The 27,441-nt window shown below is 47.0% G+C and overlaps 1 protein-coding gene across 1 annotated transcript in view; it reads left to right on the forward strand.

Moving 5' to 3' along the window:
* Positions 1 to 27,441, forward strand: part of KIAA1755 (KIAA1755 ortholog) — a gene marked incomplete at its 3' end in the record, with an annotated part of 44,934 nt that overhangs the window by 10,593 nt on the left and 6,900 nt on the right. The window contains 8 exon segments of the mRNA XM_087720672.1: positions 763 to 960; positions 2,883 to 4,125; positions 6,178 to 6,369; positions 8,372 to 8,495; positions 12,963 to 13,056; positions 15,542 to 15,628; positions 22,907 to 23,023; positions 26,505 to 26,603. Of these exon segments, the coding sequence (XP_087576798.1) occupies positions 763 to 960; positions 2,883 to 4,125; positions 6,178 to 6,369; positions 8,372 to 8,495; positions 12,963 to 13,056; positions 15,542 to 15,628; positions 22,907 to 23,023; positions 26,505 to 26,603 (2,154 nt within the window).

Here is a 27,441-nt window from a genome sequence, read left to right on the forward strand (position 1 = left end):
GACAGGAAAGGAGCAAAGTTCTTAATTGTTAAGGCAAATAAATGAAGACAATAGAAGATGTATATTCATATTCCTCACCTTTATGTCCATCCCATCCACACCTGGGTCCTATGGCCACCTATGGCCCTTCCTCTGCTCCCCAGGGCCTCATCTGTGCACACATTCCATCACCTGGTCCTTCAGTTTCCCCCCCCCCCAACTTTACCGATGTTTGCAATTCACCCCCAGTTCCAGTGTTCTGATTTTAACACGTTGTGGTTTTCACGCTTTATTTATGGTGCTCTTGGCGAACTTGATTGCTTTCCTGCAGACGTTTCATGACCCAATTAGGTAACATCATCAGTGCAAGGAGGGAGTGCGGTGTGCAGAGAGGAGGAGGGAGAACTGTGGGGGTCCTGGGTGTTCTCAGAGCTTGGTGGTTTTCTTGTAGACATTTCATGACCCAACAAGGGAACAACATCAGTGCTAGAAGTGAGGTTTGGCATTGTTCTGTCTCCCTTCTAGGGCTGATGATGTTAGCTAGTTGGGTCATGAAACGCCTTGCAAGAAAACAAGCAAGGACCCCCGATTCAACCCTGGACTGCAAACGTTCTCTTCTCCTGGTGCTTTGATTGTTTTAAATTGCATTTATAAGTCATCTAGAATCGTTTGGAAATGAGAAGATAAAGTTACTAAATAAAATGAATGCCTTTTATTCCCTCCCTCCCTCCTTCCTTCCTTCTCTTTTTCCTTCTCCCTCCCCTCCTTCCTTCCCCACGGCAGGACCCCCAATCTCTGGATGCTGCTGTGCAGAACACCTTGTCTGGGCTCTTCCCTCCCTTCGAGGTCACGGCGCCCACGGTGCTGAGCCAGCTCTTCCGGGTCCTGGAGTCCAAGTACCACGGGGATGGGCTCTGTTGCCTCCTGGACTTCCTCATCCCTCTGAAGCGACTCCTGGAGCACATCCGGCAGGCCTCCTGCGTAAGTCCAACAGGAACACACACACACCCGGCTCTCTCTCATTCTCTCTCTCTTACTCTTTCTCTCTCGCCCTCTCTCTTTCATTCTCTCTCTCACTCTCTCTCTCTCATTCTTTCTCTCTTTCTCCCTCTCTCTCACTCTCTCTCTCTCACTCTCTCTCATTCTTTCTCTCTCTTACTCTTTCTCTCTCTCCCACTCTCTTTCTCTTTCTCCCTCGCTCTTTCTTTCTTTCTCTCTCTCATTCTTTCTCTTTCTCTTTCTCTTTTTCCCTCTCTTTTTCTTTCCCTCTTTCTCCCCTCTCTCTCCCTCTCTTTTTCTCCCTCTTTCTCTCCCTCTTTCTGCTCCCTCTCTCCCTCTCTGTCTCTCTCTCATTATTTCTCTCTTTTTCCCTCTTTCTTTCTTTCTTTCTCTCTCTCTCACTCTCTCTCTCTCATTCTTTCTCTCTCTTACTCTTTCTCTCTTTCTCCCTCTCTCTTTCTTTCTCTCTCTCTCTCATTCTTTCTCTTTCTCTCTCTCCCTCTCTTTTTCTCTCTCTTTTTCTTTCCCTCTTTCTCCCCTCTCTCTCCCTCTCTCTTTCTCTCTCTTTCTCTCCCTCTTTCTCCCCCCCTCTCCCTCTCTGTCTCTCTCTCATTCTTTCTCTCTCTCCGTCCCTCCCTCTCTCCCCCTCCCCCCTCTCTCCCACTATCTTTCTCTCCCTCTCTCTAATTCTTTCTCTCCGTCCCCCCTCTCCATCCCTTTCTCTCTTTTCTCTCTCTCTCCCTCTCCCTTTCTCTCCCTCTGTTTTCTCTCTCTCTCCCTCTTTCTTTCTCTTGCTATCTCATTCTCTCTCTCATTCTCTCTCTCTCTCCATCCCTCTCCATCTCCCTCTCTGTCTCTCTCATTCTCTCTCACGCATGCTCCCTTTCTTTCTCCTCCTCTCTCCCCCTCTCTTTTTCTCTGTCTTTCTCTCCCTCTTTCTCCCCCTCTATCCGTCTCTCTCTCATTCTTTCTCTATTGCAGTTGTGCAATAAAATCAGAGCGTGTGTCTCAACACCTGCAGACGAACTTATTGCAAAAAACAATTTTGCACAGCTCTGGCTGACTTCACAGCGGGGCCTCCTAGTCTTAGGGGACAATGTTTGTCAACGTTGGCAAGTTCAACTCCCAGAATCCCCCCCTCCATGCTGGAAGGGAGTGAGGTTTGCAGAGAGGAAGAGGAGGAGGAGGAGGAGGAGGACAAGGACGAGGACGAGGACGAGGACGGCTGTGGGGGTCTTTGGTGCTGTCTCTGAGATTGCTTGGTTTTTAAAAAGATATTTCACAACCCAACTAGGTAACATCATCAGTGGGAGAAGGGAGTGGGCTTGTGGCGTGGAAGAGAGTAAGAAGGGGGCAGGAGGAGGAGGAGGAGGAAGAGGGAGGAGGACAATAGGATCCTTGATGTTCTCTGAACTTGATGGTTTTAATTGTAGGCATTTCATCTCCCGACTAGGTAACGTCATCAGTGCTAGAAGGGAGTGGGGTTTTCAGAGAGGAGAGGGAGGGAGGGAAGAGGAGGAGGAGGACTGTGGGGTCCCTGGTGCTCTCTGAGCTTGGTTTGTCTTCTTGCAGACCTTTCATGGCCCAACTAGGGAACATCATCAGTGCTAGAAGGGAGGGTGGCTTTGTAGAGAAGAAGAGGACAAGGAGAATGGGAGGAGGAGGAGGAGGAGGAGGAGGAGGAGGAGGAGGAGGAGGAGGAGGAGGAGGAGGAGAGGAGAAGAACTATGGGGCCCTTGGTGGCCTCTGAGCTTGGTTGTACGCTTACGGACATCTCACTACCACACTAGGTAACTTCAGCAGTGTATCGTACGTCAATGATAAATATAAAAACAGTTAAAGTTTCGGAGAATTTAATGGTTTCGCTGCACGGCTTCTCTTTTTCCTTCTCCCCCCCCCTCCAGGCTCCCTACTCTGGCCGGGTCTTCCTGCATGAAGGCTGGCCCTTGTGCCTCCATGAGAAGGTGACTGTCCATCTCAGCCCCTTGAACCCCCTTCTGCTCCGTCCGGGGGACTTCTACCTCCAAGCCGAGCCTTGTGGGGAGCAGTCCGCCTGCCTGGTGGTGAAGTGTCTCTCCAGGGACTTGACCACCGCCGAGAAGATCTCCATCCCCGATGCCTCTTGCTCCTGGCTCTTCACCGACGCTTGGCTGGAGGACGTCAACCGAGACCTGGAGCGGCCAGCCCTGCGCACCTGCCTGGTGGCCACCGGCAACGGGATTGTCCCCGTCCCCTGGAATAAAATAGCCACCCCGGAGTTCGTCCAGCTGCCCAAAGCAGAACAGCCCATGGAGAAGGACTCCGGCCACCCTGAGGCTCACTGCAAGGCTGGGCCTCCAAGCCACCACAGCGGTGAAGACCAGGTCTCCAAACCCTCTCAAGGGAAGTATCCGGGGCTCATCAAGGTAGACCAAGGCCCCTGGAAGAAGTCGACCCTCTTCGTGGTGCCCAGCCTCTGCGACATCATTAGCGAGAACTTGGAAGGCGAATATGTCAACCTGGTGGAGTTTTCGGAGGAATCCCCCAAAGCCGAGATGTCTTCTCCAGCGGTGGCCCCTCACCCTCTTCAACCGGAAGGCGAGAAGGGGCTTCTTCAGGCCAACGGGGAGACCGGACCTCCGGGGGAGGCCTGGAATTGTGGGAAGGAGCAAGACTTGGAGGAAGGGCCCTGTACCCCCTGCCTGAGAAGGAAACTGAGCCCGGACTCCAAGACCCATGAGCCACGGTGCCGCTACCGAGACTCCTACATGGCGGCTCTCCAGAACCCCATCAGCTTCAACTCGGGGCTGATGGCGGCCATATTGGAGGAGATGGACTTGAGCCAAGAAGCGTCCTCTTCCGAGGACACGGAGGCCCAGACGGATGAAGGGTCAGGCCAGATGATCTCTACGAACCTCCCGGAACACCCCAACAAGGACAGGAAAGCAGAAGAAAGTCCCAAGCCGGCGACCACCAAACTCACGAAGTCTCCGGCTGAAGGTCCTGCGTCCAGCAGCAAATTCTCCTTCCTGAAAGGCCACCGTCCCACGGCGTCTTCTGGGGAGGGGCCCGGCTCCCCCGAAAAAACTGGGAAGGGGCCCGAAGGTCCTCGGAAGAAAACGTTGATGGTCTCCTCCCCCAAAGGGGCCAGAGCAAAGCCGACAAGAGGTAAGAGGAAGAGGGCGGGGGGATGCAAGAATTTAATTTGGTTTGCAAGAAGTCCTCATCTTATGGCCGCCGTTGGGCCCCAAAATTCCCACTGCTAACCGAGATGGCCGTTAAGTGAGTTTTGCCCTGCTTTATGACCTTTTCTTACTACAGTTTACGGAGTAAATCCCTGGGGTTCTTCAGTTGGTGATGGCTAAGTGAATCTGGCTTCCCCAGGGACTTTATCCGAAGGTCGCATAATGGGATCACGTCACCCCGGGACTCAGCGACCGTCATAAATATGAGTCAGCATCTGGAAAAAAAAATTTTTTTAGTAAAGTTTTTATGTGTTTTATAACATACAAAAAATTTCAATTTCAATTGTTGTCCGGGTACAAGTAGTTTTAAAAAAAATAATCAAAATGTTCACAGCAATGGTAGTTTACATTGATTGATTCTATAACGTCAGTAATATTTCCTTATCCATTTTAACAAATCTCCTTTATAACATTAGTCCTTCTCTTATATTCCCTGTTTATTCGTCAAACTAGCTGAGAATCCAGGCGTTGCCCAGGTATTTATTTATAGGGGGAAAATGTCTGGACCAAACGTAATTTGTATGTTGGATTTTCCCCCTTACCAGAGGGAGCCCCCTGGTGGAGTACTGGGAAGCTGTTATCATGGCAACTCCACTGTGCTGTACAGTAGAAGCCATTTGAAGGCACAACAGGATGTATCTTAACAGAACACACAGCCCGAGGAGTGTTAGGGGTGTTTTATCAACACAGTGGTTTTTTTTTCCAGAGAGGAAGTCATCTGTGTACCAAGTTTGGTTGAAATTGCTCAAGGCGTTCCAGAGTTATGCTGGAACACACACACACACACACACACACACAAATGATCCCAAGTTTTTTTCAGTGCCGCTATAACTTCAGTTACTAAATGGAACGTTATTAATCAAGGACTCCTCGTATTTGTCACCTGGCAAGAAGCCCAGAGTTGCTAATAGGGAGATGGGCAACAATACGAATTTAATAAATTAAATTAAATTAAATTAAACAAAGCATCAGTTAGTCAAATCCCTGGGACTATTGTGTTGGTGTTCGCTGCCTTATCTTGGCCTGAACTGTGGTTGCATCAACCACACCATTGCCAGCCAAAGTTTTAACGTAATTTTGTTTATTGCATTTAACTTTATACCATCCGGTCTTACAGCCTCAACCAATACAACTGAAATGGCCAATAAAAGAACTTTAAACTATAAAACCGATGAGTAACAGCCGCAAGCACCAATGAACTAAAACCGCTTAATGGCCAACGGCCACTATAAGAGGCCTTGCGAAATATCCCGAGGGTTGGGGACCTGCTGCCCCCTCCCCAAAGGAAACATTGTCTTCAGCCCCCCCCCCCCACAATTCTCCCTAGCATTTTCTAAGACAATGTTTGCCACATCTAGCAAGCTGAAGGTGGGTGGACTTCAACTCCCAGAATCCCCCAGCCTGGCCAGTGTTTCTCAGCCTTGGGGACGGGAAGATGGGTGGGATTCTGGGAGTTGAAGTCCACCCATCTCTTCAAGTTGCCAAGAACGAGAAGGAGTGTATTGAAATATATAAGGCAGTGTTTCTCAACCTTGGCCACTTGAAGATGTCCGGACTTCAACTCCCAGAATCCCCCAGCCTGGCCAGTGTTTCTCAGCCTTGGGGACGGGAAGATGGGTGGGATTCTGGGAGTTGAAGTCTTCAACTCTTCAAGTTGCCAAGAACGAGAAACAGTGTATTGAAATATATAAGGCAGTGTTTCTCAACCTTGGCCACTTGAAGATGTCCGGACTTCAACTCCCAGAATCCCCCAGCCAGCATTCGCTGGCTGGGGAATTCTGGGAGTTGAAATCCGGACATCTTCAAGTGGCCAAGGTTGAGAAACACTGATATAAGGTATTAATATTGTATCCCTCTCTTTTTATGAGGTTTGTCAGCTGCCCGGAGTCGCTCGTCCGTGAGATGGGTGGCGAATGAATGAACGAATGAATGAATAAATAAATAAATAGTCCACTTTTCTCACCTTCCCTCCCAGGTTCCAGTCAGACTGAAGTCGCATTTGGGGAAATCTTAAGACCCCTGAGTCTGGATGCTGCTGGCGTAACCCCCTCCAGCACCGATACCCTGGTCGATGAGCCGCTTGTCCTGGGATCGGGTCCCTCTGAGTCGGTCCCGTGGGATCTGCTCAACTCCCAGCTTTTGTCTTCGGGGATCGCCCGTCTGCCAGGTAGGCTGTGTGGAAACCTGAAGGATGCTCCGGGAGGATGGTCTATATCAGGGGTAGTCAACCTTTTTATACCTACCGCCCACTTTTGTATCTCTGTTAGTAATAACATTTTCTAACCACCCACCGGTTCCACAGTAATGGTGATTTTATGAAAACCTAATGAAAATTTTTAAATAACGCTATGATTTTTTTAAAAAAAGTCAATTAAATTAAAAAAAAGGAAAGTGCTTCAGTATTGGACAAAACCCCTACCGCCCACCATGAAAGCTGGAACGCCCACTAGTGGGCGGTAGGAACCAGGTTGATTACCACTGGTCTATATCATCCATCCATCCATCCATTCATCCATCATCGATTATGTATCTATCTCTCTCCCTCTATATCTATCTATCTATCTATCTATCTATCTATCTATCTATCTATCTATCTATCTATCTCTAATTTATCTATCATCTATTTATTATTCTATCTATATCATCTATCTATCCATCCATCCATCTATCATCTATTATCTCTCTCTCTCTCTCTCTCTCTCTCTCTCTCTCTCTCTCTCTCTCTCTCTCTCTCTCTCTATCTATCTATCTATCTATCTATCATCTATCTATCTATCATCTATATCTATCTATCTTTCTATCTATCTTTCTATCTATCTATCATCTATATCTAATTTATCTATCATCTATTTATCATTATCTGTATCATCTATCTATCATCTATTATCTATCTCTCCCCCTCTCCTCTATTTCTCTCTATCATCTATCTCTCTCTCTCTCTCTCTCTCTCTCTCTCTCTCTATCTATCTATCTATCTATCTATCTAGCTATCTATCTAGCTATCTATCTAGCTATCTAGCTATCATCTATATCTAATTTATCTATCATCTATTTATCATTATCTATCTATAGAATCTATCTATCAGCTCTATCTATCATCTATGATCTATCTCTCCCCCTCTCTTCTATCTATCTATCTATCTATCTATCTATCTATCTATCTATCTATCTATCTATCTATCTATCTATCATCTATATCTAATTTATCTATCATCTATTTATCATTATCTATCTATAGAATCTATCTATCAGCTCTATCTATCATCTATGATCTATCTCTCCCCCTCTCTTCTATCTATCTATCTATCTATCTATCTATCTATCTATCTATCTATCTATCTATCTATCATCTATATCTAATTTGTATCTATCATCTATTTATCATTATCTATCTATATCTTCTTTCTTTCTTTCTTTCTTTCTTTCTTTCTTTCTTTCTTTCTTTCTTTCTTTCTTTCTTTCTTTCTTTCTCAGAATCATAGAATCCTAGGGGCTGGATTGGACCATGGAGGTCTTCTAGTCCAGCCCTCTGCTCAAGCAGGAGAACTTACACCATTCCGGACAAATGGTTGTCTCCTGTCTCTTCTTTAAAACCCTCCAGTGATGGAGCTCCCTCAACTCTTGGAAGCAACTTCTGTCCACTGATTAGTTGTTCTAATGAAGGAGAGCATTTTCCCTGAGCCTTTTTCCAAACCAAGCATCCTTTTAATCTCATCCCTGCTACATTCCCCCTTCCAAAGTGGAGTAAATGTACAACAGTTGGTAAACTGGGAGGCTCTGTAGGGTTAAATAACTCATGCAAAGGTCTCCAAACATTGTCACTTTAAAATTGTGGACTGAGGGGTCCTTGGTGCGCTCCAACCTTGGTTGTTTTCTTGCAGACGTTTCATGACCCAACTAGGGAACAACATCACTGCTGGAAGGGATTGCAGAGAGGAGGAGGAGGAGGAGGAGGAGGAGGAGGAGGAGGAGGAGGAGGAGGAGGAGGAGGAGGAGGAGGCAGAGGAGGAGGAGGCAGAGGAGGAGGAGGAGGATGACGATGACTCTGGGATCCTTCGTGCTCTCTGAACTTGCTGGCTGGGGAAATTCTGGGAGTTGAAGTCTTAAAATGTCCCTGTTTGGAGACTCCTGGACTCAGGCGGGATTTGCCATGAATTCTTGAATTTCAGGCAGCGTGGACAAGTTCGGGAGGCCCGTGATTGAAATCCCCCAAAACGGAGGAGGCTGGCAGGACCCTGGGTTCTCTGCTAAAGAGGTGGCACAGCTTCTACTCTGCCTCTGCTCCATGGCCAGGTAAGCCGGTCAAGAGGAAAGGAAGCTGAGATGACGTTGTGGCCTGCCAGCAGCCAGAAGAGCTGGCGGCAGATTCGGAGAGTGAGGAGGTTGGGGAGGAACCTGGGCCAGTCCTGGAGTCTGGGGGAGGCTCTGATGAAGGCTCTGTGTCGGAGGCAGAGAGGGAGCCAGAGCCATAGGCCAGTTATCAGCTGCCTTCAGAGTCGGACATCAGTGAGGCAGAAGAACAGCTGGAGCCTGTTCCCAGTGTGCGCATGCGCAGAGTTGCCAGACGAAGGGAACAGTTAAAGAACAGGGGTCGACTTGGGAGTAAGGCCACAGGTGGATGGTGAATGGCCCTTCCCAGAGGAAATAAAAGAGGAGCGACAGGGGAGTGGAGTTCGCAGGAGACAATTAGTTCTCTTCATTGGCTCGTGACTCTCCGAGACTCCTTGCCAGGTTCTGCAGATCTCATCCTGGCAGCTCTCCAAGCCAGATAAGGTCTGTGACTGTAAATCCTCCCTCGAAAGACTTTGCTGGATGTGAATGGGAAGAATTCACAGTCAATCAATAAAAGGGTTTTTCATTGGGACCAGGAGTTGGCTTCGTGCTCTCGGGACGCCTTGGCCAGAACAGATGATGGGAGGAAGTCAAGACTGGTGGGGTCCCCATCCCTGCCCTCCCTGCAGGTGCGGGGGGGGGACATCCCATCTGCAGCCCATTTGCCCCTCCCGATGGCTGTTCCCAGTAGACAAGCAAATGTGACTTTTAATTCCCAAGGAAACGCCTTCCTTTTCTTGTTCTGCCACCCATCTGGATATCCTGGTAGGACATGAGATGGCCCAAGTACTCACAGCTGGGCACTCTCCACCATCCAGGAACAACGCAGCTTCCCTTGGGGACAACAGCCAAATCACCGCGTCCCACTCACTGTGGGGCAATTTTAACCATTCACGTTAATCATTTAAAATAAGTACAAACAATATTTCGATTTTTGTCCTTCACATTTCATTGTTGCCCCCTGCTTTCGCATCCATTCTTTCATGGTTCTATCCCACCGTATTGGTGTAACTCCTATCCTGCAGCAACTTGTCCCACGGTGGCTTGTCACGGACCCTCCCTTTCTCCATGTAGGATCCCCAATTCCTGCCTAGGGAGAAGGGTGTAGGATAGAGATGGAAACCCCGCCTGGAGGTTCCTCTCTGTCCTCCGGGTCACCGGAGTGATGGAAATGGGTGTGGAGTCTTCTTGGAACTGCCGAAAGGACTGTGTTGTAAACTGGAGAGAGATGCCGTCGTTCCCACCGCCCTCTGTTGAGAAAGGGTCTGTTCAATTGGGACCTAGATGGCCTCTTTGACCCCTCTTCCAAACCAGCCGTCCTCTCTGCCCAAAATGTGGACTTTGCTGTCTTCAAAAGGGGGCCCTTTGTCTTCTAAATGCAGATGGACGGCCGAATCTAGTCCTGTGTAAGTCTGGTTCTCCTATGCTGTGCCGTGCGTTTATGAAGTGATTGTTTTGTTTCCCCAATGTACATGTCTCCCTGCATTGTACTTTCAGAATATATACTTTTATTTTCCATTTCCATAACATGCAATCACATGTATACTATTACATAGCCAATATCCTACTGTATTAAGTAGTAATTACATCAGTTCCTCTTGTCATCAACACCCAAAAGGGTGTGTTAGATTTTATAGTAACGCGACTGCACTTGTATACTGTTGCTCTTTAATTCCAGTGTAAAAATAGGACAAGCTGAATATATTAATAGATAGTAGAAATACACTGAAGGGAAGAGTAGAGGGAAAGAAGAAAGAGGGGTAGAGAGGGTGGGAGAGAGGACAGGAGGGAGGGCGAGAAGGAAGGGAGGGAGTGTATCGGGAGAGAGGAGTGGTAGAGGGGGAGGGGAAGTAGGGTAGAGGGGAATGATGGAGGGAAGATAGAAAGTTGGAGGGGGGCGAAAGAAAGGGTGTATGGAGGATCGAAGAGGTACATTGGGTTTCTATTTTGGGGGGTATTGTTGACAAGAGGAATGGCTGTGTTTATTGTTTAATGTTATATGGCCCCGGTTATGCACAGTATATATGTGACTGTACGAAAATTAAAATGGAAAATAAAACTATCTACACACAAAAAAACCCCAAAAAAACCCCAAAAGGATAAAAACCCATTATTAGCTCTTCTGCTCTCCATACACCTCTTTCTTCTGCCTCTCTCCTACCTCCTTTCTTCCCTCCATCATCCTTTTCTACTCTACTTCCCCTTCCTTTCTCCTTCTCCTCTCTCTACATTCCACTCCTCCTTATCCTCCTCATCTTCCCCCCTTACCCTCTCTCCTATCCCTCTCTTCCTATCTTTCTTCTCTCCTCTGTTTCCCACTCTTCCTCTCTCCTATCCCTCTCTTCCCATCTTTCTTCTCTCCTCTCTTTCCCACTCTTCCTCTCATTGGTGTATTTCCGCTTCTGAGCAAACTCCAATCTATGTTGATGATATTTATGCTTCCATAACAATATACTTAACATATCCTAGTTCTTATCTTCTGGCCCGACAGTACTGCATTGCACTGTCTGTACCACATTGCTGAGTTTGTGTCTGAGTGTTTTATCCTTGGGGTTCACAAGACAATGCAGTGAGACATGTGCTGATGTGAAGAAGGCCCATTTGCACCACTCGGGCCACCCTGAAGACACAGATAAACCTCCAGGTGGCCTCAAGGACCCTCTAAAAGGATGCAAATGACCAGTTTTGTCTGCAAGGAGTATCAATCCTTCCCTTCCCCTCCATCCGGTCAGAGCTGAAGAAGCTTCTTGGGTGAGAAGCGAAAGGTCCTCAAAAGAGAAAACCAGAAAGTCCAGAGGCCTCCTGAAAAAAAAAAGCCCCTTTGGGAAAATCATGATTTGGATGACGGAGAATCTCCATAGGTTTTAAATCCCACCCCCCTCTTGCTGCCTCCTGCAGAAACTTCCAATCCATCAGCCTCTTAGTTCACCTCCTGCACAGCAGGGGGCAGCACAAGCTCAATTTTGCCTTGCTTTAAAAAACATCTTAAAACTTGCTCCTGGTCTATAAAAGGATGGGAGACCATTAGGAAATCTTACGGCTGTTGGTTAGAGTGGGAAGTTGGGGGATCATCCCAGAAGACCCCAAGGAGACCATCACTAAGGAAAGTCAACAGAGATGGAAAGTCTGTAGAGATTCTCCGTCATCCAGATCACGATTGTCCCGAAGAGGCTTTTTTGTCAAGAGACAATTGGACTTTCTGGAAGACGTTTCTCTTCTCATCCAAGAAGCTTCTTCAGCTCTGACTCGATGGAGGGGAATGGAAGGATTTACACTCCTTGCAGACAGCTGGACATTTGCATCCTTTCAGAGGGTCATTGAGGACACTTGGAGGTCTACCTGTGTCCTCAGGGTCACCTGAGTGGTGCAAATGGTTCCTGTAGCCTGCAATTTTTCCTCTGGAAGTCTATTCCTGCTCCCACCCTCATTCCAAGGGTCTTCATCCCAAATTACATAGCTAAAAGTCTGTAGAGATTCCCCATCATCCATGTCACAGTTGTCCCAAAGGGGCTTTTTTCAGGAGGCCACTGGACTTCCTGTTTTTTTCCTTTTGAAGAAGTTTCGCTTCTCATCCAAGAAGCTTCTTCAGCTCTGCCTGGATGGAGGGGAATGGAAGGATTTATATTCCCGGAAGAGGCTTCTGGAATGAGAAGAGAAACACCTTCAAAAGGAAAAAAATAATCAAGTAAGTCCAGTTGCCTCCTGGAAAAAGCCCCTTTGGGTCAACCGAGAGGGCCATGAAGTCCACCTCAACTCAAGGGTCTACATGGCTTTGTATGAGCCGAGGTGGCGCAGTGGTTAGGGTGCAGTACTGCAGGCCACTTCAGCTGACTGTTATCTGCAGTTCGGCTGTTCAAATCTCACCAGCTCAGGGTTGACTCAGCCTTCCATCCTTCCGAGGTGGGTAAAATGAGGACCCGGATTGTTCTTGGGGGCGATATGCTGACTCTGTAAATCGCTTAGAGAGGGCTGAAAGCCCTATGAAGCGGTATATAAGTCTACCTGCTATGGCTATTGCTATTGTGTGTGTAGTGGAAGTGTAGAGGGAGAGAGGGAGAGGGAGAGAAAGAGAGAGAAAGTCACAGGAAGGCTGAAAGAAAGAAGAAAGAGAAGGGAGGGAGGATGGAAGGAGGAAACGAGAAGGGAATGAGAAAGGAATAAGAGAGGAAGAGAGCTGAGGTGGCACAGTGGCTAAATGCAGCACTGCAGGCCACTTCAGCTGACTGTTATCTGCAGTTCAGCGGTTCTAATCTCACCGGCTCAAGGTTGACTCAGCCTTCCATCCTTCCGAGGTGGGTGAAATGAGGAGCCGGATTGTTGTTGGGGGCGATATGCTGACTCTGTAAACCGCTTAGAGAGGCCTGAAAGCCCTACGAAGCGGTAGATAAGTCTAACTGCTATTGCTACTGCTATTCTTCCACACTGCAGGAAGCGTTCCCACGACCAGGCGGTGGTCATCCTAGTTGATGCCAGGAAGGAGGCTCCCCCTCCGATGCTCCCCTCAGCCCTGGGATCCCTCCAGGTAATTACAGGTGGGCAGGATCCATAGCGGAGATCCTTACTGCTTGTGGCCAGGTTGGGGAGGGAGGGGTTTCTCACCAGGGGAAGTGGATTCCAAGATTCCTCCTTGATACAGCCAGTCCTCGACTTACGACCATTTGTTCAGGGGCCGTTACAACAGCGCTGAACAACGTGGCTTATGACCCTGGTGTGACCTTTGCAGCAGTGTGATCAAAAATCCAGATGCCTGGCCACTGGTTTGTATTTATGACGGCTGCGGCTGGTTGCGGCCGTAACTCAGGGATTACCCGCATTTGGTAAAAGAGGGGCATAGTTATGTTCTTTCCCCAGGAAAACAGCATCCAAGTAGGACAGTGGTTTTTTTCCCCCCATTCAGAGTCAATCCCCTTACAAAGAAACAGATTAACAGAGTTGGAAGGAACCTTGGAGGTCATCTAGTCCAACCCCACCACCGAAGCAGGAGAGCCTACAGGAGGAGATTTTTTCAGCCTGGATCATTTTCATTTTTTTAAAAAAAGTTTTTTTAATTTTCCTTACTCATACATACATCAATTTCAGAAATATACATTTCTCATAGATATTATTAGTGTTATACATCACACATTAGTGTTATACTGGCTGGGGAATTCTGGGAATTGAAGTCCAGACATCTTCAAGTGGCCAAAGTTGAGAAACACTGTTCTAGAGTTTATACAATACAATACAATAGCAGAATTGGAAGGGACCTTGGAGGTCTTCTAGTCCAGCCCCCTGCCTAGACAGGAATCCCTATACCATTTTAGACAAATGGTTGTCCAACCTCTTCTTAACAACTTCCAATGTTTGGGGCATTCACAACTTCTGGAGGCAACTTCTGTTCCACTGATTAATTGTCCTCACTGTCAGGAAATTTCTCCTTAGTTCTAAGTTGCTTCTCTCCTTGATTAGTTTCCACCCATTGCTTCTTGTTCTACCCTCAGGTGCCTTGGAGAATAGCTTGACTCCCTCTTCTTTGTGGCAACCCCTGAGATATTGGAAGACTGTTCTCACCTCTCCCCTAGTCCTTCTTTTCATTAAACTAGACATACCCAGTTCCTGCAACCGTCCCTCATAGGTTTTGTTCCGTTTTGTGACGTTTCTTGCCATGTGAATCGCCGCGGCCGTTAGGTTAGCAACACAGTCGTTAAGCGAATCTGGCTTTTCCTGTCGATTTTTGCTTGCCAGGAGGTCGCAAAAGGGGATCGCGTGACGCCCCCCCACCCCCAAGATGCAGCAACCACCTAAATATGAATCAGTTGCCAAGCATCATAAATACGAGTCCCTTTTCTGGGTGCTGTTGTAACTTCAAATGGCCACTAAACGAATGGCCGTAAGTCGAGGACTGCCTGTACTCTAAGATCTACTTTTTTAAGGTTAAGGCTTAGCAAAGTCCCACAGGATTGGGCGGCATATAAATGTTATTAAACTTTAAACTTTAAATATTCTTGGCCTTTGTTTGGTCTGAATTCAGAGAGATCCTGGTTTCAATGGAAGCTGAATCAAAACCAAGTTTACCGTAAACCACAATTCCTTAAAAATAAAGCAGAAAGTGGGGAGGTTGGGGAGGAAGATGGGCCAGTCCTGGAGTCTGGGGAAGGCTCTGATGAGGGCTCTGTGTCGGAGGCAGAGAGGGGGACAGGGACATCTGACAGTTATCAGCTGCCTTCGGAGTCAGACATCAGTGAGGCAGAAGAGCAACTGGAGCCTGTTCCCAGTGTGTGCATGGACAGAGTTGCCAGACGAAGGGAACAGCTAAAGAACAGGGGTCAACTTGGGAGTAAGGCCACAAGTGGACGGTGAATGGCCCCTCCCAGAGGGAATAAAAGAGGAGCGAAAGGGGAGTGGAGTTTGCAGGAGACCATTAGTTCATTCCTGCATTCTTGCCAAGTATTGCAGCATCTGAAAGATATCAGCCTGCCCACTCTCCAAGCCTGATAAATGTCAGGAACGATGAACTATCTTGAAAGACATTGGGGCCGGGACTTTGCTGGAGAGGAATTCACTGTAAATTAAATAAAAGGGGTTTTATTGGGATGAGGACTCGGCTTCGTGCCGCTGAGCCAAGGTGGCGCAGTGATTAAATGCAGCACTGCAGGCTACTGCTAGATCAGCAGGTCAGCGGTTCAAATCTCACCGGCTCAGGGTTGACTCAGCCTTCCATCCTTCCGAGGTGGGTGAAATGAGGACCCAGATTGTTGGGGGCAATATGCTGACTCTGTAAACCGCTTAGAGAGGCCTGAAAGGCCTATGAAGCGGTATATAAGTCTACTGCTATTGCTATTGCTATTGGGGATGCCTAGGGCAGAACAGCCGAGAGGAAGATGCTGGTGGACCATTTGAGGAGGGGGTGAGAGGAGAGAAGAGTTGCAGGTTGGAAGGTGCTGCACGCACGCACGCACGCACACACACAGAAGCACAGGGAGCAGGGGAAGCCACGGGAGGTCACTGATATCTCCACTTCCTTGCAGAAAACCTTCCCTGGATCCATCCAGGTTCTCCTGCTGGTGGCAGAGAAGGAGGCTCCCTCTCAGGTGGAGAAGTTCCTCGGCTTACAGGTGAGTTCTGCCCATCTGCTTTTCTCTGCCATTCCGGGTCTCCTTGGCTGGGGAATTCTGGGACTTGAAGTCCAAGTGGCCAAGGTATAACAGAACAGAATTAACAGAGTTGGGAGGGTCCTTGGAGGTCTTCTAGTCCAACCCCCTGCCTAGGCAGAAAACCCTATACCATTCCAGACAAATGGCTATCCAATCTCTTCTTTAAAATCTCCAGTGTTGGAGCATTCACAACTTCTGGAGGCAACTTCTGTTCCACTGGTTAATTGTTCTAACTGTCAGGAAGTTTCTCCTCAGTTCTAAGTTGCTTCTCTCCTTAATTAGTTTCCACCCATTGCTTCTTGTTCTACCCTCAGGTGCCTTGGAGAACAGCTTGACTCCCTCTTCTTTGGGGCAACCACTGAGATATTGGAAGACTGCTATCATGTCTCCCCTAGTCCTTCTTTTAATATCCATCTCTAGATGGATAGAGATAGTTGATAAATACAGTACAATAGCAGAGTTGGAAGGGACCTTGGAGGTCTTCTAGTCCAACCCCCTGCCTAGGCAGGAAACTCTATACCGTTTCAGACAGTGTTAGTTTCCACCCATTGCTTCCTGTCCTACCCTCAGATGTTTTGGAGAATAGTTTGACTCCCTCTTCTTTGTGGCAACCCCTGAGATATTGGAACATTGCAATTATATCTCCCCTAGTCCTTCTTTTCATTAAACTAGACCTATCCAGTTCCTCCAACCGTTCTTCACATGTTTTAGCCTCCTAATCCTCTTTCTTGCTCTTCTCTGCACTCTTTCCAGAGTCTCCGCATCTTTTCTACATCGTGGCGACCAAAACTGGATGCAAATATTCCAAGTGTAGCCTTTCCAATGCCTTATAAAGTGGTATTAACTCTTCACGTGATCTTGATTCCATCCCTCTGGTGATGCAGCCTAGAACTGTGTTGGCTTTTTTGGCAGCTGCTGCACACGGCTGGCTCCTATTTAAATGGGTGTCCACCAGGACTCCCAAGATGCCTTTCACAGTGACTAGGTTGGAGCCCCCTACTCGTTATTAAGTTCTCTGTCCTAAGATTCGCAGATGGACAGGCACCAAACTTCCCTAAGTGGTCCTCGGTTTACCACTGGTTGCTAAGCAACCTTTGAAGTTACGGCTGACCTGAAAAAGGGGATTTACCTAGATCCAAAGTCAGCCCACTTCACAGAGTCAGGTGGCCACATTCAGCAACGCTTGTTAAGGTTACTTACTCATTTATTTTTACCAAATAATTATATATGTATTTACAGCCGTTTGCAGCTGCCGATGGTCACATGAGTTCATTTTATGACAGTTTTGCTGGCTTTCCTCTTTCCCCTTTTGAGTTGTTCGCCGCCCTGAGTCCCTCCCGGAGAAGGGTGGCATACAAATAAATTAAATCTAAATCTGAATTAAATATTTTCAGCAAAACTACACCTGAGCGACCAATGGCTTTGCTTAACGACCACAGTGTCCTCTTAAGTGTTTGCACTTATGACCGCCACCTTTGCTAAACAACCGCAGCCCAAACACATTGTAAAAGCCGCGTCGGTCGCATGACCGGCCTGTTTTACGACGGTTGGGATTTACGACCATCATAGGCAGGCTCCATGACGGTCGTAACTCGAGGACAGCCGTGCCATTTCCCAGGACGGCAGCCGTTATGGGAAACGGCGTTGTCTTTCGCTCGGAACTGTGTTCAGGATGATGGATGGAGGCAGAGAAGTGTGAAGGCCTACTTGAACAAGCAACAATTAAGCCATTTTTCAAAAGCGTTGACAGGCTCATTTCTAACCAGGTTGGAGGTAATCAAATTATTAGATTAAGGCCGAACTGTTTTTCCCCCCCTGTGGCAGGATGGCGGGTGGCTTCTGACCAACAGGATGAAGAGTCAAACCGCATTCTCTTTTCTATTCAATTTTCATTAACATATAACGGAATAAGGGTTCTTCCAAATCAAATATAATTAAACGGATTTCGCATCGAAAGGTAGAATTTTTCCGGCCCAGTTAGGTAACAGCTCAATGATTCTCAATCTTGGCCCCTTGAAGGTCCCTGGATTTCCAGGATTCCCCAGAAGAAGGCTGGTTGTGGGTGCTGGAGGGTTTTTTTAAGAATTGGGGGGTCAACCTGTTCTCCAAAGCTCTAAAGGGCAGGACAAGAAGCAACGGATGGAAACTAATCAAGGAGAGGAGCAACCTGGAATGAAGGAAAAAATTTCCCGACAGTGAGGACAATTGACCAGTGGAACTCCTTGCCTCCAGAAGTTGTGGGTGCTTCTCATCACGGGAGGATTTTAAGAAGAAAGCGGAGAGGCGTTTGTCTGGAATGATGTAGAGTTTCCTGCTTGAGCAAGGGGTTGGACTAGAAGACCTCCAAGGTCCCTTCCAGCCCTAGAATTCTGAGAGAGATAACCTGCAAGACAGGTGGAAGGAAGGAAGGAAGGAAGGAAGGAAGGAAGGAAGGAAGGAAGGAAGGAAAGAAGGAAGGAAGGAAGGAAGGAAGGAAGGAAGGAAGGAAGGAAGGAAGGAAGGAAGGAAGGAAGGTGCTCCAACACTGGAGATATTTAAGAAGAGGCTGGACAGCCATTTGTTGCAAATGGTTTCTTGCTTGAGCAAGGGGTTGGACTAGAAGACCTCCAAGGTCCCTTCCAGCCCTAGAATTCTGATAAAAATAGCATACAAGACAGGTGGAAGGAAGGAAGGAAGGAAGGAAGGGAGGAAGGAAGGGAGGAAGGAAGGAAGGGCTTGTGGGTGCTCCAACAATGGAGATATTTAAGAAGAGACTGGACAGCCATTTGTTGCAAATGGTTTCTTGCTTGAACAAGGGGTTGGACTAGAAGACCTCCAAGGTCCCCTCGAGCTCCGTTATTCTGTTAATTAATTAATTAATTAATCAGAGGGATGACTTACCTCTGGAAGTTATGGATGCTTCATGACTGGAAACTTTTAAGAAGAGATTGGATAGCCTTTTGTCTGCAACGGCATAGAGAGTCCTGCTTGAGCAAGGGGTTGGACTAGAAGACCTCCAAGGTCCCTTCCAGCTCTGCTACTCTGTTAGAAAGAATCCTTGAAAGGCAGCGCACCCCAAATTTTCTCTACCCCAACCTGACTCCCCCACCCCAATTACGCAGCCTGTGTGGTGCCGTGGAAATTCTTTCTTACAGAATAAGGAGAGGTCCTCTATTACAGTGTTTCTCAACCTTGGAGACTTTAAGTCCTGTGGACTTCAACTCCCAGATTTCCCCAGCCAGCTATGCTGGCTGGGGAAATCTGGGAGTTGAAGTCCACAGGACTTAAAGTCACCAAGGTTGAGAAACACTGCTCTATTATTCTCCCTCGGAAGCTGAACGTCGGGGCGGGAACTGAGTTCCAATCCTGCCTGCCTCTATTCTCTCCCCAGCCATTAATTAACGCCAGCCCTGATGGTTCTGGAGCAGCCTTAATGGACTTCCAGCTCCTGCTAGTTACGTTGGCCTCTTCAAATCACACACCCCTCGGTGCGTGGAGATTAAAATAATAATTCAGCCCCTGAAAAGGAGCCTGTTCCTTCGTTAATGCCGCCGGCTTTAATTAATGCAATGTGAAATATTAATGCCTTTGATAAACTGCAGCTGTCCTGCGTGATTAACAGGTTCACTTGCCCGGGATGGGGGTGGGGGTGGGGGTGAGGGAATGCCTTCTGGGGTGCCTGACGAATGACAAGCGGGAAAGGGAGTCCGTAGCCCATCCCTCGTCACCGCCCTGCCTGGTTCAGAAGAAGAGGGGGGGTACAAGGGGTCCCCCAGCGTGTTAGCCTGAAATGCAGTGATTCAGGAAATTGGCTTTGCTTTGGAAGGTGAGTTGTCTGGACTCCATGCCAAGACCCTAAATGAATTTCAGGTAGACCTCAAGTTACAACCATTCATATAGAATAGAATAGAACAGAACAGAATAGAATAGCAGAGTTGGAAGGGACCTTGGAGGTCTTCTAGTCCAGCCCCCTGCCTAGGCAGGAAACCCTACACCGTTTCAGACAAATGGTTATCTAACATCTTCTTTAAAACTTCCAGTGTTGGGGCATTCCCAACTTCTGGAGGCAACTTCGGTTCCACTGATTAATTGTTATAACGGCCAGGAAATTTCTCCTCAGTTCTAAGTTGCTTCTCTCCTTGATTAGTTTCCACCCATTGCTTCTTGTTCTGCCCTCAGGTGCTTTGGAGAATAGCTTGACTGCCTCTTCTTTGTGGCAGCCTCTGAGATATTGGAAGACTGCTGTCATATCTCCCCTAGTCCTTTTAATATCCATCTCTAGATGGATAGAGATAGTTGATAAATACAATACAATAGCAGAGTTGGAAGGGACCTTGGAGGTCTTCTAGTCCAACCCCCTGCCTAGGCAGGAAACCCTGTACCGTTCCAGACAAATGGCTATCCAACATCTTCTTAAAGACTTCCAGTGTTGGGGCATTCACAACTTCTGGAGGCAACTTCTGTTCCACTGATTCATTGTTCTCACTGTCAGGAAATTTCTCCTCAGTTCTAAGTTGCTTCTCTCCTTGATTAGTTTCCACCTTTCAGACCCCCCAAAATCAAGGGGGGAAGCGAATTTCGCTGAACGACCGTATGACAACTGCATGGCTTCCCTTAACAACCGTGGCAGGAAAGTTAGTAAAATCCGGCAAAACTCACTGGACAACTGTCTCGCTTAGCAACATAAATGTTGGTTGTAGGTTGAGGACTGCCTGTATTTCATTGGGCTGCAAAGCGATCCTGCTCTGTTTATGTGGTTGATTTGTTCTGCCTTCTGGCTCATATCGACCTCGCTTATTGTTGTCATTGTTATTCCAGCTCCCTAATTTGGCATCATCATCCGATGTTGGCCTGTTTTTTGAATTGAGCCCTCATAAAATCTAATTATTGTTCTCTTGTCATTGGTGATCCAAATTCTCTTGGCTTTTGACAGTCCAGATTCTAAACCTTTGTAGTACTTATTGTTAGCTTTTATTCATTCATTCATTTTTTAAAAATCCTTTTAATGCTGCATCTGGCTCTCTCAATTCCTGGCAAATAGATGGGGAAGAAATGGAGGTAGTGACAGATTTTATTTCCCTGGGTCTCCAAGATCACCGCAGATGGAGACATGCAGCTAAAAAAATCAAAAGAGGCTTGCTCCTGGGGAGGAAAGTTATGGTAAATCTAGACAGCATCCTAAAAAGCAGAGACATCCCCCTGCCAACAAAAGTGCGCATAGCCAAGGCTGTGGTTTTCCCAGTTGCAATGGATGGCTGTGGAAGTTGGACCATAAGGAAGGTTGAGCACCAAAGAATGGAGGCCTTTGAACTCTGGGGCTGGAGAAGAAGACTCCAAGGTGAGTCCCTTGGACTGCAAGGCCATCCAACTGGTCAGTCCTAGAGGAGATCAACCCTGACTGCTCTTTAGAAGGCCAGATCCTGAAGAGGAAACTCAAATACTAATGAGAAGGAAGGACTCCCTGGAGAAGAGCCTCATGCTGGGAATGATGGAGGGCGAAAGAAGAAGAAGGGACGGCAGAGAAGGAGGGGGCTGGATGGAGTCCCTGAAGCAGCCGGCGTGAGCTTCAATGGACTCCAGAGGATGGGAGAGGACAGGAAGGCCTGGAGGAACATTGTCCATGGAGTTGCGATGGGTCGGACATGACTTTGCAACTAACAACAACTATATATAGATATGATAGGCAGACAGACATTGATTGAGAGAAAGATGATAGGTGATAGATAGATAGATAGATAGATAGATAGATAGATAGATAGATAGATGGATGGATGGATGGATGGATGGATGGATGGATGGATGGATGGATGGAGGGATGGATGGGGGGATGGAGGGATGGAGGGATGGAGGGATGGAGGGATGAATGGACACTGATTGAGAGAAAGATAACAGGTAATAAATAGATAGAGATATAGATAGATAGACAGACAGATATTAATAGTGATAAAGAATAGAGAGAGACAGACAGACATTGATGGAGAGAAAGATGACAGGGATGATATAGATCTTTGAACTCTGGTGCTGGAGAAGACTCCTGCATTGAGTCCCTTGAACTGCAAGGCCATCCAACCGGTCAGTCCTGGAGGAGATCAACCCTGACTGCTCTTTAGAAGGCCAGATCCTGAAGAGGAAACTCATATACTAATGAGAAGGAAGGACTCCCTGGAGAAGAGCCTCATGCTGGGAACGATGGAGGGCAAAAGAAGAAGAAGGGGATGGCAGAGAAGGGGGTGGCTGGATGGAGTCACCGAAGCAGTTGGCGTGAGCTTCAATGGACTCCAGAGGATGGGAGAGGACAGGAAGGCCTGGAGGAACGTTATCCAAGGGGTCGAGATGGGTCAGACATGACTTTGCAACTAACAACAACTATATATAGATATGATAGACAGACAGATAGGCAAACAAGACATTGATTGAGAGAAAGATGATAGGCGATTAGATAGATAGATAGATAGATAGATAGATAGATAGATAGATAGATAGATAGATGGATGGATGGATGGATGGATGGATGGATGGATGGATGGATGGATGGATGGATGGATGGATGGACACTGATTGAGAGAAAGTTAACAGGTAATAAATAGATATAGATATAGATAGATAGACAGATATTAATAATGATATAGAATAGAGACAGACAGACATTGATGGAGAGAAAGATGACAGGAATTATATAGATATTTGAACTCTGGTGCTGGAGAAGACTCCTGCATTGAGTCCCTTGGACTGCAAGGCCATCCAACCAGTCAGTCCTAGAGGAGATCCACCCTGGCTGCTCTTTAGAAGGCCAGATCCTGAAGAGGAAACTCAAGTACTTTGGCCACCTAATGAGAAGGAAGAAGGACTCCCTGGAGAAGAGCCTCATGCTGGGAACGATGGAGGGCAAAAGAAGAAGAAGGGGACGGCAGAGAAGGAGGGGGCTGGATGGAGTCACTGAAGCAGCCGGCGTGAGCTTCAATGGACTCCAGAGGATGGAGGAACATGGTCCATGGGGTCACGATGAGTCGGACACGACTTCGCAACTAACAACAACGTACTTAACTCAAGGCAGTAAATATCCCCAAAACTCAATTTTCTCTTTTCGCCGACAATAACAACTCTGCGAGGTGAGTCAAGCTAGGTCAGTGTTTCTCAACCTTGGCCAACTTGAAGTCCGGTGGACTTCAACTCCCAGAATCCCCCAGCCAGAGAAACATGGAGCTAGGTAAATGTTTCTCCAAGTGGAGGTTGAACGTCCACTCTGTGTCTTGCCCGCAGGTGGAGGCCGTGACTTCTCCGAAAGCTTTGACCCGCCACGTGGACAATAGCCAGCTGACCCCAGCCTTCGACGGTCACTTCCCCTACAACCACGGGGAATGGGTCCAGTTCCTCCAGGTACCCTCCCACCCTTTATCCATTTGGGGAGGGGTCTTGGGGGGAGGGGCAGACCCGCTCCTTGGGTCTTGGGGGGCAAGGGGTGTCTACGCGCGGTGGTCAAAAAATTCAAGGTGGCAGCTGGCGTGGCGTGATAGAGGTTCTGCCTTGGTTTTCATTTTTCAAGATCAAGGTTAAAATCTGGTGCAGTTTTCATCTCTCCCTCCTGGCCGCCATCTTGATTTTTTTGGATCTTGAATAGCAATAGCAATAGCAGTTAGACTTATATACCGCTTCATAGGCCTTTCAGCCCTCTCTAAGCGGTTTACAGAGTCAGCACATCGCCCCCACAATCTGGGTCCTCATTTCACCCACCTCGGAAGGATGGAAGGCTGAGTCAACCCTGAGCCGGTGAGATTAGAACCGCTGAACTGCAGATAGCAATAGCAATAGCAGTTAGACTTATCTACCGCTTCATAGGGCTTTCAGCCCTCTCTAAGCGGTTTACAGAGTCAGCATATCGACAGTCTGGGTCCTCATTTCACCCACCTCGGAAGGATGGAAGGCTGAGTCAACCCTGAGCCGGTGAGATTTGAACCACCAGACTGCAGAACTGTAGTCAGCTGAAGTAGCCTGCAGTGCTGCATTTAACCACTGCGCCACCTCGGCTCTTCTACACGGCTGTTCAATGATTTATGTGTGATTTATCCTGAAGTTTCTCACTTAAGGAAAAAATAAGACTCTAGTCCCTTCCGTGGCTTTTGGCCTCAAAACCCCAGGCTTCCCCCCCCACAGCCACCTGGTCCCATGGCTCGGACGTGGTAGGGGATCTGCTTGCCTTTATTTCTCTTCTTTGCTTCTATCCCGCCTTTATTAGTTTTACAAATAATTCAAGGGGGCAAATATATCCGACAGATCTTCCTTCCTCTATTTTCCCCACAACAACAACCTTGTGAGGTGGGTTGGGCAGAGAGAAAGGGACTGCTCCGAAGTAATCCAGTGTCCTTCATTCCTAAGGCAGGACTAGAACTCACTGTCTCCTGGTGATTGGTCTACAGTCACCCAGCCGGCTTTCATGCATAAAACAGGACTAGAACTCACCGTCTCCTGGTGATTGGCCCAAACGTTACCCAGCTGGCTTTCATGCGTAAGCAGGAACTAGAACTCACGGTCTCCTTGCAATTAACTCCAAGTCATCCAGCCAGTTTTCCTGGCTGAGTCAGAACTAGAACTCACCATGTCCTGGGAACTGGACCACAGCCTGGTTTTCATACCCAAGGCAGGGCTAGAACTCACCAGGTGCCACTTTCTAGCCTGTTGCCTTAACCAGCAGGCCAAACCAACTTCCCAGGCTGAATGCTCTGGGAAGAAGCCATCTGCTTGGAGGCCTTTGATGGGGAAGATCTTGTAGTAGGTGGAAAATCAGCTGTAGGTGGACACAAGGGTGTGTCAGGAGGATCTCCAAAGAGTTGCTTGGAGACTGGATAGAAAGGATCCTTTTTCTTCTTTTTTTGTTAAAACAAGACTGGCTGTATTAGGAATTAGATTGAGAAATTAGGAATAGGGGGAGACTCACATCTCTCTATGTGAGAGTTTTATTTCGCAGAGGCCTCCTGCTTTCTTCTCATCTTTCTTTCTTTCTTTCTTTCTTTCTTTCCTTCCTTCCTTCCTTCCTTCCTTCCTTCCTTCTTCCCATCTTTCCTTCCTTCCTTCTTTCTTTCCATCTTTCTTTCTTTCTTTCTTTCTTTCTTTCTTTCTTTCTTTCTTTCTTTCTTTCTTTCTTTCTTTCTTTCTTGCATAAAGTTTTTTTCTTAAATATACATCGACATTATTGCAAGGACAGTGTGGCATCTGAGTGTTACTCATTTTAATGCAAAAACAATATTGATACCAATGAGAATTACTACCTTAATCAAACTTACGTGGTTCTAATGTTGTTATACACTTTTTTATGCCAGCACATCGTCCTTCATTCTTCAGTTATTCAGTGTTTGTTGCGCCCTTCCAATAGCATTGTTTTTGAGCATAGCTGATAAACAGCCCTTTTCAGAAATCTGACCTAGCAATAGCAATAGCAATAGCAGTTAGACTTCTATACCGCTTCATAGGGCTTTCAGCCCTCTCTAAGTGGTTTACAGAGTCAGCATATTCCCCCCACAGTCTTGGTCCTCATTTCACCCAGATAGATAGATAGATGATAGATGATAGATAGATAGATAGATAGATAGATAGATAGATAGATAGATAGATAGATAGATAGATAGATAAGCATAGCATGGCATAGCATAGCAATAGCAGTTAGCAATAACAGTTAGACTTATATACCGCTTCATAGGGCTTTCAACCCTCTCTAAGTGGTTTACAGAGTCAGCATATTCCCCCCACAGTCTTGGTCCTCATTTCACCCAGATAGATAGATAGATGATAGATGATAGATAGATAGATAGATAGATAGATAGATAGATAGATAGATAGATAGATAGATAGATAAGCATAGCATGGCATAGCATAGCAATAGCAGTTAGCAATAACAGTTAGACTTATATACCGCTTCATAGGGCTTTCAACCCTCTCTAAGTGGTTTACAGAGTCAGCATATTCCCCCCACAGTCTGGGTCCTCATTTCACCCAGATAGATAGATAGATGATAGATAGATAGATAGATAGATAGATAGATAGATAGATAGATAGATAGATAGATAGATATAGAGAGAGGGAGAGATAGATATAGAGAGAGGGCGGGAGGGAGAGATAGATATAGATAGAATAGATAGATAGATAGATAGATAGATAGATAGATAGATAGATAGATAGATGATAGATAGATAGCAATAGCAGTTAGACTTATATACCGCTTCATAGGGCTTTCAGCCCTCTCTAAGCGGTTTACAGAGCATATCGCCCCCAACAACAATCCGGGTCCTCATTTTACCCACCTCGGAAGGATGGAAGGCTGAGTCAACCTTGAGCTGGTGAGATTTGAACAGCCGAACTGCAGAACTGCAGTCAGCTGAAGTAGCCTGCAGTGCTGCATTTAACCACTGCGCCACATCTGCTCCTTTAAAGGGGTCTTGAAAAAATATGTATAACAATGTTCCCCCTATTCCTAATTTCTCAATCTAATTCCTAATGCAGCCAGTCTTGTTTTAACAAAAAAAGGGGGGAAAAGGGATCCTTTCTATCCATCATCTCTCACCCTCTTAGACGTTTCCCTTCTTCTTTTTTCTATTTGCCTCCTTTGGGCCCTTAGCTACGTCTTCCATATTCAACCCAGCCATTATTTCCAAGGCCACAATTATTTTTGGTGCCAATCCACCTCCAAATCTGCCAAATTCTTCCCATCTTTTCATTGGGAACCACACAGTTGTGTCACCCCCCGATGGTCCTCCGTAGTGACCCCCAACTTTGCACAGATGCCACCACCTTGCAACCAGCCAACCGATCTGGAGTCCTGCAACCTTCACGGTGACCAATTGCCTTTTGGGCGATTTCCTTCTCCTAGAGAGTCCATCATTTTGTCGGTGGTCTCAAAAAGGCCTCGGGGTTGCTACGGACCACCACCCAGGAGCTGGAGAAGGAAGAGGGTCTGGAGACCTTGCAGGTAAGGACCTGGGGGGGTCCACCGGAGGTTGAGGGCAGAATTAGTCTCTGTGGGAATTCTGGGAGTTGAAGTCTGGACATCTTCCAAGTTGCCAAGGTTGAGAAACACTAGGTTAGAGAATAAAAAAGGAAATTGGAAATAAAGGGAGAAGACAAGAAGAAGAATAGAAAACAGAGATAAGAAGAAAATGGCAACTGATAAGCAGGAGTATGATGAGAATAACTGTAGTTACTGTATTTTTATTAGAAGATACGTCGCGAAGGAAATGAAGAGTTACACATGCTATCATTCTTCAATGTATATAATTTGGGGAAGGGTGTTGCACAGAAGTATTTGTACCCAGATGGCACACTGCTTAAGGAGAGATGACATGTTTATATTTTTTTTAATGGAAAATAAATAAAAATTTTAAAAAGGAGAGGAGGAGGAGGGCTGTGGGGTCCTTAGTGCTCTCTGAGCTGGGTGGTTTTCTCGCAGACGTTTTGTGACACAACTAGGGAACAATATGCGTGCTAGAAGAGAGTGGGGTTGTGGAGAAGAGGAGGAGGAGGAGGAGGAGGAGGGAGGAGGAGGAGGAGGAGGAGGAGGAGGAGATGGAGGGATTGTGGGGTCCTTGGTGCTCTCTGAGGTTTCTTTTGTTTTTTGCAGACATTTCATGACCCAGCTAGGGAACATCATCAGAAGGGAGGAGGGTTTGTGGGGAGGAGGAGGAGGAGGACCTGTGGGTTCTTGGTGCTCTCCGAGGATACTTTTCTTACAGATGTTTCATTACCACCGTTCCGCACTGATGATGTTCCCTAGTTGGGTCATGAAATGCCTGCAATAAAATAACCAAGCT

Source organism: Thamnophis sirtalis, unplaced genomic scaffold (assembly GCF_051295495.1).
Source record: "Thamnophis sirtalis isolate CommonGarterSnake01/CBP01778 unplaced genomic scaffold, rThaSir2_p1.2 scaffold_7, whole genome shotgun sequence".
Classification (NCBI taxonomy): Eukaryota; Metazoa; Chordata; class Lepidosauria; order Squamata; family Natricidae; genus Thamnophis; species Thamnophis sirtalis.